This window comes from Copadichromis virginalis, linkage group LG4 (assembly GCF_057382275.1).
Source record: "Copadichromis virginalis isolate Kocher_CV1m ecotype Utaka linkage group LG4, C_Virginalis_male_GT1.1, whole genome shotgun sequence".
In the NCBI taxonomy this organism is placed as follows: domain Eukaryota; kingdom Metazoa; phylum Chordata; class Actinopteri; order Cichliformes; family Cichlidae; genus Copadichromis; species Copadichromis virginalis.
In genome coordinates, this window is record NC_140621.1 from 23127 (window position 1) to 33280 (window position 10154).

At 40.5% G+C, this 10154-nt stretch overlaps 1 protein-coding gene across 1 annotated transcript; it reads right to left on the reverse strand.

Moving 5' to 3' along the window:
* Positions 1–6904: 6904 nt before the first annotated feature.
* On the reverse strand, positions 6905–9009 carry LOC146710452 (tripartite motif-containing protein 16-like). The gene has a single exon (XM_085452985.1). The coding sequence runs from the start codon at positions 8775–8777 to the stop codon at positions 7287–7289; it is 1491 nt and encodes a 496-aa protein (XP_085309111.1). The 5' UTR covers positions 8778–9009; the 3' UTR covers positions 6905–7286.
* Positions 9010–10154: the final 1145 nt, after the last annotated feature.

The following is a 10154-nucleotide window of genomic DNA, read 5'->3' on the forward strand; positions in this document are numbered from 1 at the left end:
ACCAGCTGAATGACAACAAAGACAGACTTTTTATTTCTTTAGAAGCTACAAAGATTATTTATCATTCTTCATACTGTGTGTGCAAATAGTCTTTCAGTGTGAGTTTGTGGGAATGTGTAACACTGAGAGCGTACTATCATACTGCACAGTCATGTCATTTTGAAATGTGAGAGAGCAAATAAAATCCTACAGACTTTTTTAACCATCGTTTTATTAAAGATCATCTAATTTTGTGTATGTTTTCTTCTTTATCTTGTCCTGTTATTTATTCAGTTATATTTGTGTTATTTAAGTTATTACATTATATGTGGTATAGTATGACAATATCTAAGGCAGGACAGGCAGGAGGAAAATAACTGCTTTAAATGTGTTGCATATTGTTTGAGGTGATGGAGAACAATGTGGCAGTAAAATGCAGAGAATACACACTTCAACAAACAGTTAACATCCAAACGAGCGATTCCTTCACATTGTAACTATTGTTCTTCATCCTCTCTAAGAAAACCATCTTTAAAATAAACCGTATCAGTCAAAAGAGAGCAGTTCAAATGACTGTCTTTGAACATCACACAGTGATATTTTACATAGCTTACAGGTGGTTCAATCATCCAGTTTGTATTTTTGGGCCTAGATCCCTCTCCAGGACTGAGTATATACGCAGAGAACAATGGTATACGACGGTTTCTGTCATACAGGGTGGCAAAGTGGTATTGACTTTCATAGTACTGACATAATGCCTGGTAGCCGTCTCCACTGATGCCCTGTGGTATCGTTTCTGCGTAGAAAAATTCAATGCATGGTTTAAAGTCAGCAGTGATCTCTCCATAGAAGAGAACACTGATAAACCTGAACAGTGATGAAAAAAAACCATCCTTCCTTTGAGACAGCTCTCACAGCAAAGTAGAAGGTAGACTGAACCTTTCTCCTGAAAATGAGGGTTGGAGTTAAATACTGTCAGCCTCTGGGTGGTGGCAGTGATGGTGGGTGGTGGCAGTGATGGTGGCTGGTACTAATGCAGATACCAAACACAGGCTGCTGTTTAACAAAGGACAGGGCACTTGATTATCCAAAGTTTTTATCCTACAGTGTCTATAAATTTATGACAGTGTCATGTGTACGCTTTGTAACATAATGTTTTACATACAATCTTAAAGAATATGCAAACCATTTTAACTGTACGCCCAGAGAACTAGTACTGACCACTGACACATAGTTGCACCTGGTTGCAACTGAATGCAGAAAGCATTCAGACTTTTGAAACACACACGCATAAATATATATAAACAACATTTTTTTTCTATCTGGCTGCTTATTGTATTATGCAAATCATATCTGCTGAATAAGAAAATGAACTAATAAAATACATGCGGATTTTACATAAACCTAAACTCAGGTGACAGTGTGGTGACCTGCGCCTATTCAAACGTTTTCTTATTTGCATGCACACGACCTGAGTGAGTGAATGAGTGTGTGTGGGGCCCCATACTCAGCTGAAAACAAACGGAGACAGAGCCTCCTGCTCAGTGGCCTCCAGACTCTGGAACTTTTCTCTCTTCCTTTCGATTTGAGACTCTGTGATCTCTTTTAAAAATGAGTTAAAAACAAATGTTTTAAATCTGCTTTCTATTAATTTTGCTTGTTTTTTTTTCATTGTTGGGTCTTGTGAAGCACTTTGTGATTTTATATCTTGAAAGTTGCTATATAAATAAAATTTTACTTACTTACTTACTTACTTAATATATACAGTCTACTATACAGTTTAAAGTGTCATATCAAGTAAAATGCAACTAAAGAAGAAACTAATGGAAAAGACAACAATTTCTTAACCCTGAGATGTATTTTTATTTTTCTATAGTTAATTTTTCAAAATCTTAAGTTTTAATGAACGCCTTCTGTTTCTATACATTCAGTTCGTTCTTTTATAAAAATTATTTTACAATAAATGGTTACTTGTTTACTGCTATAGTTTAGGAAACTGACATATAGTCTCTGGTATAGTGCGTACACTGTTCCCTGTTATAGTCTGCTCAGAGCGCTACGCTTCCACTGCTGTAGATATACTCATAGGACTCTGTAGATCTGTTACCACACACCAGCACATCTGTATATATTTAGCAAATCTGTATATTTGTTCATAGTACATCTCTATATCTGCCCATCTGTATAGCAATATAGAACATCTGTATGCTATACCGATCATCTCTATATCTGTACATATGTACTGTATATTTGGTCTCTCTGTACATAATCTGTTCATAACTATTGCCCCATTTATACTACTCTTATCTGTATATATCAGTATATCCATACATTAGGCCGTAGTACAGCTGTATATTTGCTTAACTTAACTGTAGAATTTCTCTGATTGCACTTCTAATTAGATGCAAACTGTATTTCGTTACATTGTATTTATACATGTGTAATGACAATAAAGTTGAATCCTAATCCTAAAGATACCACACATAAATAAATTCAAGTTATGTGTTGTTTGTTCCACCATTAATGATTATGATTGATTACACTGATGACACTGAACGCTAATGATGAGGTAATGAGGTTCAACATGATTTTTATCTAAAACCTGTTTTTTGTTGTTTTTTTTTACTTGAGCAAAAGAAATTTGTTTTATTTTATTTTATTTATTCATTTATTTATTTTGTCCCGTTTGGATCTTTAGCCATCAGAATTGTTGTCTTAAGGCCAAGAAAGATGCCAAGCGGATTTATTTTACCAAGTGGATCATCATGGCCTTGCCATATTGGTCCATTTGATTGACCTTTATTATAATTATGAATTTATTTTATTTTCAGTTGCTACAAACGAGACAGACATGACTGGGGGATAGGACAGGGAGAAAGAATGAAAGAAAGAGAGGGAGAGAAAGAAAACCAGAGGGGAGAAGAGACGGTGAGAAAGGGGGGGGGAAAGGAAACAAACAAACAAAACACCTGGGTCACCTGTATGGAGAAAAAAAACAGAAGAGAAAGCAAACAACAAAGAGCAACATAATAAAAAACAGCACCATCACAGTAAACTAGCTAGCAGTAGATATCAGTAGATACTAAATAATAAACGATATTGTGCAGCACGCAAGATAGACAGCGCACAGTGTGCTTTGAGGCAGCAGCCAAGAAAGCTGTAGTCCGCGTCTGTGAATACCCGTGTGTGCATACCTGTGTGGATCAGCATGCTTGCATTCCAAAGGTTTCTCCATGTAATGATCTGCTAGGGAGTGTGGGGGGGCCACAGCCCCGTCCTCCAGGGCATGAAGCAGGTATGGAGGAGATCCAGGCCCCAGATATCCAGAGGCCCCAGAGTACAAGGACCTGAGGAGGACCACCAAAGGGGGGGGGGGGGACCGTGCCACCCTCCTGGGAAGAGCTGAGTAGAGCCCCAAAGGAGAGGTCGCCCCGCAGCTACGGAGCAGAGGCCAGAGGGGGTTGCAGTGGCGTGCCCGCGGGCTCTGCCGGCAGCCAGCTGTGCCAGAGAGGACCAAGCTTCAGGCCCAGAGGCCAGAAGCCTGAGGGCATCCCACCCCCCGGAAGGAGCCCAGCCGGGCCACAGGCGCCCGGCCCCGCCAATCGGCCACCAGGAGTGAGCCGGTACATACATGAGCGCCAAGCCCCAGACGACAAGGACCACCAACACACCAACGTCTGATGGGGAGGGAAGAAAGGGAGGGGCAAGCGGACCCTCCCTGGGGCCAGCTCCCCCGCTGACTCCAGTAGGCACCCCCACACTCTGGAACCACCTGCAAAGATATAACAACCTCCCCACCATTTAGAGAGCCCCCTAGTAGGGGCTAGGGGGCTCCAGAAATTTGTTTTAATCCGTGTCAGTCTTATAACAAAGTCATGGGGTTGAAAAATGTTATTAAAATCAAATCATCATGAGAAAAGAACGCCTTTAAAGTTCATCCAGTAAACACAAAGGACTGATCATTCTACTGAGTGTAGTCAGCTGCTTTGCTTACATGACAGATAAATAGACAAAGAAGCCAGTTGATTCGGGTTGATATGTGAATGGAAAAACTGAAAACGTCTGATCTACTTTTGACCACATTTGCCTGTGAACTCACAGTAGGCACAGTATCTACTCAGTAAGAAAATGAACTGATTAAATGCTGCTCATGCATGGCTGGAGGCTGAGGTCAGTTTAAAGTGATGTCACTACAGAGATATTTCCATCACACATCCTGATGCTCTCTAAGAACTGATGAGGCAGCATAAAGTTTCAGTCAAAAACAAGACTTTAATTTAGGAGGACGGTTTGAAGCACCCGGGCTGGATACAGCAGCTGTGAAAGGAAGAAGAATTTGTGATCATCATCAGCTGGAAATTAAACTGCGTTGGAACTTCATGTGAAGCTGTCTGTTCTTTTCTTTCCTGTCCTCATATGTGTCCAGTTCGGCCTCATGTGTGTCATGGCTTACTTGCTGTACGGTCAACAAATATGCATCATCGGGGTCACATTTGTGGAGGGTGGTGTCATTTAGTGAACTGACCATTAAACATGATATGTGTTAATATTATAATAATACAGTAAATTCAGCATGGCTGTGTGTGTTTTATTAGGATTAGGAAAGCTTCAGTGATCTATGTGGTTATTAAAGAAACCTTGCTCACTGTGGTGTATTGTGTATATCATTGAATCTGTCAGACTTCAGCATTATCCAGTTTATTTTTAGCCCTGCTAATAACACAACTTAATCTGTAAACAAGTTAAAGATTACAGTGGGGCAAAAAAGTATTTAAAATCAGAAAGAGGAAGTACACTGCAGCCAGTAACTGCGTATGTCCTCTTAAAAGGGAAGAGAAATAAACACATATGGGACAATTCTCCCCAAATTAGACAAAATATGACCATAAGTGTCCTTTTCTGAGTCATGTTCTTCTCTACACACAACTCTTGGCCTCCAGGGCATAAAACTTTGGACTTATAACCGTGATATAAGTCCTCACAGCGCACCAAGCACGGAGAAAACTCAGTCTCAGTGCTTCAAAATTCTCACAAGATTCAAAAACTGTTTCTGTCATTTATCTGCCCAAGAACTTCATCAAATGGACCTCTATGGGTCCAGTAATCTTCAGCACATGTATCTCACTGCAGCCCGTGAGGATTTAAAACAGTTTCTTGTCTCAGTGCACCCAGCATTAACTTATCAGATGGATCGCAGCCGATCCATCAATATCAACACAATTGTGTATCCCCATGTACACAACTGATTCTTCACTTGTGTCACAGCACATCTAGTAATATCTTCAGAATTACTTCAAAATGATCGACATTGATTTTCCTTTAAAATCAACTTTCCATTAGAACTCAAAATCACAACTGACTCGATTCTCTGAAATCCTGAGCCACTTAGACACCTTGCCCAGTTCTAGGTGCCCTTCTCATCAGACTTCCACGTCCGGAATTACTCTTTTTACTCACAAATAAGTGTCTCCTAAAATGATCCTGTCAATCATTGGCTATTTTTAAAACCAAGCCCACAACTCTTGGCAGGTGCCACCTGCAGTATGCCCACGCCGGAGCCCCCTTCCAACGTCTCAGAGGGGTAGGAGGTTCTCGAACCCCGTGAGTTTGACACTTATTAAACCATAAACTGACCAATAACCTATGATCCTGTGTTATCCTAAACACACATTGGTCTCTTTTACCATAAAATACCATATGACCTTTAACTCAGTACTGTCATTCTCAAGGTTTCATTATCCTTACTTCAAAACTTCACTTTATTCTCAAGAATTTAGTTTTACCACTACTGAGCCAATTTAATAGTTAAGATCATCACTCAGTGAACAGATAATTTAGAATTCATCCAATCTGCACAAATGTGCTTTTTGAACAGGTTTGTGCCTACCTTTAAATCTCTTTAGACCGGTCTTCTGTTCGCCTCATATCAGATCCAACCTTCGGCCACATTTGTTCTCTCTGTCAGACGAAGAACCGGGCGGAAACACCAAATATTAACCCCGATTCTTTTGTCCCTGTGATAGAACAGAGAAACCCGACTCATAGTGTGTTAAAACATTTATATTTCTTTTTATTCAATCATCTTCTGGAAGAGAGAGACCCCTGCACAGCTCAAATGCCAGTTGCAGGATCTCTAACATTTTTAGCTCCAAGTGTGTCTTATATGGTGTTATTTCTGCACTTTACACGTCACACAGTCTCAAACATTGCTTATATGGAAAAGTTCCTCTTTTCTGTGTCTTATCTATTAATATATCTGTGCACTAAAACTTCCTGTTTTTCAGTCTGGCTGAGCACTTAGCTTGTGAGTCAAAAGTGGCCTTGCTCTACAAGCCTTCATTATTAAAGTACATAAAACAATCTAATGAGCAGATACACATTAAAAATATCTCTCTATTTCTTAACACTGCACTCACATGGACTCCACAGTCACCTGATCTCAGTACAATAGAGCACCTTTATGATGTGGTAAAATGAAGATTCACATCAGAGTTGTGCAGCTGACAAACTCTGTGACACCATCATGTCAATATGGACCAAAATCTCTGAAGCATGTTTTCAGCACCGCACCAGACAAATGGAGAAAACTTTATTGAAACTGGAAACTAAATAATTTTGAGTAAAACCAGTAAACTCTGTATCAGGTAGAAAAGAAAAACACCCACACTCTCCACAGGTCCTGCTGTTAGTTTACTGGATTTTATGATAAATACTTTTTTGTTGTCTCATAATTTCTAGAGGTTTTAGAAACACTGCCTTTGCTACTGATTTGCTAGACAATAAAACACTGGCCATACGAGACAATCAAATAAAAGTTATTTAAACTAAAACACTGTTTTGAAACAATTTACCTCACGCTCCATGGATGAAATATTCCCCCCAAAAACATAATCCACACTAAACAACATCAGCAGACAGGAAGCTGTTATGGCATCACATGACATTAAGTTTTATTTTTGAGATGTTTTACAATCTAATCTGTTACATACAATATTGAAATGAAATGCAAACAAAAATATCCAGGAATTTTGTGATCATCTTCAATTATCAGAAGTCTGACACGAATCAGAAAAGATTTAAAAATATGCTTTAGTATGTTTAGAGAAATGAAGCTTTATTGTACAAAATGTGCTATTTTCTAAGATTGAACTGATGAATTATCATTTGCCAGTTTTTACTAATCCACTACTTATAACATGAAAAAGTATAAAACAAAGACATTTTACCTTCAAATAAGTGACTATCTTGTTTATGGAGCGTCTTTACTTTTTGTTGCATAAGAGAATGATTTTATGAATTTTATCGTTTTAACATAAAATCTCACAGATTTCAGCGCTACCACCGTATACACCGAGCCCAACCAGGAGTGGTGTATAGCGCTGGGTACAGAAGCTATGGAGAAGAGTCATGGTTCGAGTGCTTTCAGAGACGCTGTAGGAGGACAGAAAAATGTAATTATCTAAACCCTTATTCAGGAACACTCCAATTCTCGAGGACTGTGGACCTTTAATGAAAGTGCTGCTGCCTAAATGTCTGAATGTATAACCGCCACTGAAACACTCCAGCGCCCATGAACTGTTATTGTTTCCAAAAGCACTCTCTTTTCCTGATCTGCTTACCCTGCTCTCAGCTAATGCTATAAAGACATCATCCCCGCTCCACTCCACCTCCCAGTAACAAGGTCCTGTGAAACTCTCTCTGCTCAACACCTGAGGCCAGTCAGTGAATCTGTCAGTGTGATCATAGCGCCTGATTGTCTGAGTATGACTATATTTTGCTTTTAAGCCAGGCCCAAGCACAACACGCTGGTGTGCTGTGTTTGGGTTAAATGTGATTTCACATTTATATTTTAGGAATTCAGCTCTGGTCTTGGGCTCTGAAACATCCCCTTGAGTTTCTTCAACAGCAGTTATGGTCCATTCAACACTGGACTGCAGTTTCTCTCTGGACTCTGACACAGCTGCTGCCACATCCTCGGTGTAGCTCTCAGGATGAATATTGATTCTGGCTGAGTCTGGAGCTTCACTGAGACGTGACAGCAAGGTGTAGTTGTGTAGAAACTGGGTGGGGTCCTCTGTGTGAGAGAGCTGCTCCAGCTCAGTTTTTCTCCTCCTCAGCTCAGAGATCTCCTGCTGCAGGACCTTCACACTTTTCTCTTTCTCTTTAATTTTCCTCTCGATGTTCTGCTGTCTCTCTTTGAGCTCTGTCTGCTTCTCGCTCATCTCTGCTGCAGTGGAAACTGTGTCGTGGCCTTTATGTTCATCCATGGAGCACAGATAACAGATACACTGCTGATCAGTGCGGCAGAAGATCTTCATCACCTCATTGTGGCGAGGGCACATGATCTCCTGGAGCTGCTGGGAGGGGTCCACCAGCTTGTGTTTCTTAAAGGCAGAGGATTCATAGTGAGGCTGGAGGTGCTGCTCACAGTAAGAGGCCAGACACTGCAGACAGGACTTGACAGCTTTCAGCTTTGTCTCAGTGCAGACGTCACAGCTCACATCTTCATGTTCAGCATGACAGAGATCAGCTTTAGCAGCTTGGAGTCCAGTCTTCTTTGTTTCCTCCACTAAATCTGCTATCACGGTGTTTCTCACCAGAGCAGGCCTCGGTGTGAAGGTCTGTCTGCACTGAGGACAGCTGTGGGTTTCCTTCTGATCCTCTTCATCCCAGTAGCTTTTAACACAGTTCATACAGTAGCTGTGTCCACAGGGAATAGTCACCGGCTCCTTCAGGAGATCCAAACAGATCGAGCAGCAGAGTTTGTCTCGGTTCACCTGGTTTTCTCGCTGCGCCATTTCCGGGATGCTAAATGCAATTTAGCTCGTTGTCGCCTCAATAATCCAACTCTTTTCAAACACTCAACGTCGGTTGGAAGAACACAGGAAAGCTTTATTCCTTTATTCTGCGTGGATATTAAGCAGGTCAAACTCACAAGTCTTCTTGCTGGATGATATAAAACTGCAGAAGTTTGACGGTCTGGAAATCTGAACGTTAGCTTAAGTAATCCAGCGAGGGTTGGTCTCTTAAAGCAACAGCGCACAATTAACACAAAGGTACAAAGGAAGCGCAAAGTTCCTCCTCTTTATGTGAGCATGAAGAAGGTACAGAAGAAAAGAAAAATAGAAGTATATCACGTTATAACGTGAAAAGTTTATTGTTCTAACAAGATACTTTTCACGTTTGAACAACATAATATCACGTTCATACAATATAAATATTATATTGTACGAACGTATAAAGTTTTCACGTTATAACATATTGTATTGTTCGAACATGATATATTACCATAAAACACAGTGAAGTGGGTGACAGTGCAGATCAGAGTGCGAGAAAATGGCTCGTTTATTGGAATGAATTAAGTTCTATTTTATGCTTGGATTGAGGCATGGGGAGATTTTGCTGTTATTGAGCAGTTTGGACAGTATTGTGATAAGCATGCGGACACTTAGAAGAAACCTAAAACGCATGGGACTGTACAGGAGAAAGAATGAGTCCGATCCGATTGAGGTAGCACGATTTCTTATTGATCAACTGGAGGAACACGGGAGGCTCCATGGATACAAACTACACCACCTGAACTGCATTCAGGCAGGTTATGTTGTCACGCAGAGTACTGTGAGACATTTACTGAAATATCTTGGCCCTTATGCGATGTATATAACAAATCCTGGACCAAATTTCATGTGGCATATTGACTCCTATGGCAAACTGAAGCCTTTTGGAATCTGTATAAATGGAGCTATTGGTGGTTTTTCAAGAGTTATGATTTGGCTTCATGCCTATTCAACAAACAATGATCCCAAAGTCATTGCTGGATATTTCATAGCAGAAGTTGAAAAGAAGATGGGAACACCTGTTAGGATTCGCTCTGATTTGGGAACAGAAAATGTCATAATGGCCGAGATGCAACGATTCTTGCGCTGGACTATGGATCCGAACGTCAGAAACTGTTTTATTACTGGGTCCAGCAATCACAATCAGCGTATTGAAGGCTGGTGGGCCTTTCTGAGATGACATCATGCTCAGCACTGGATAAATCGTCTCCAGGAACTAAAAGACCATGACTGCTTTTCTGGATGTTTTTTGGACAAGCAGCTCATATTGTTTACGTGCCTGAACGTCATCGAGGTATGTAACCATGTTTATATTCTTTGAATGAGTCATTGTGTGTG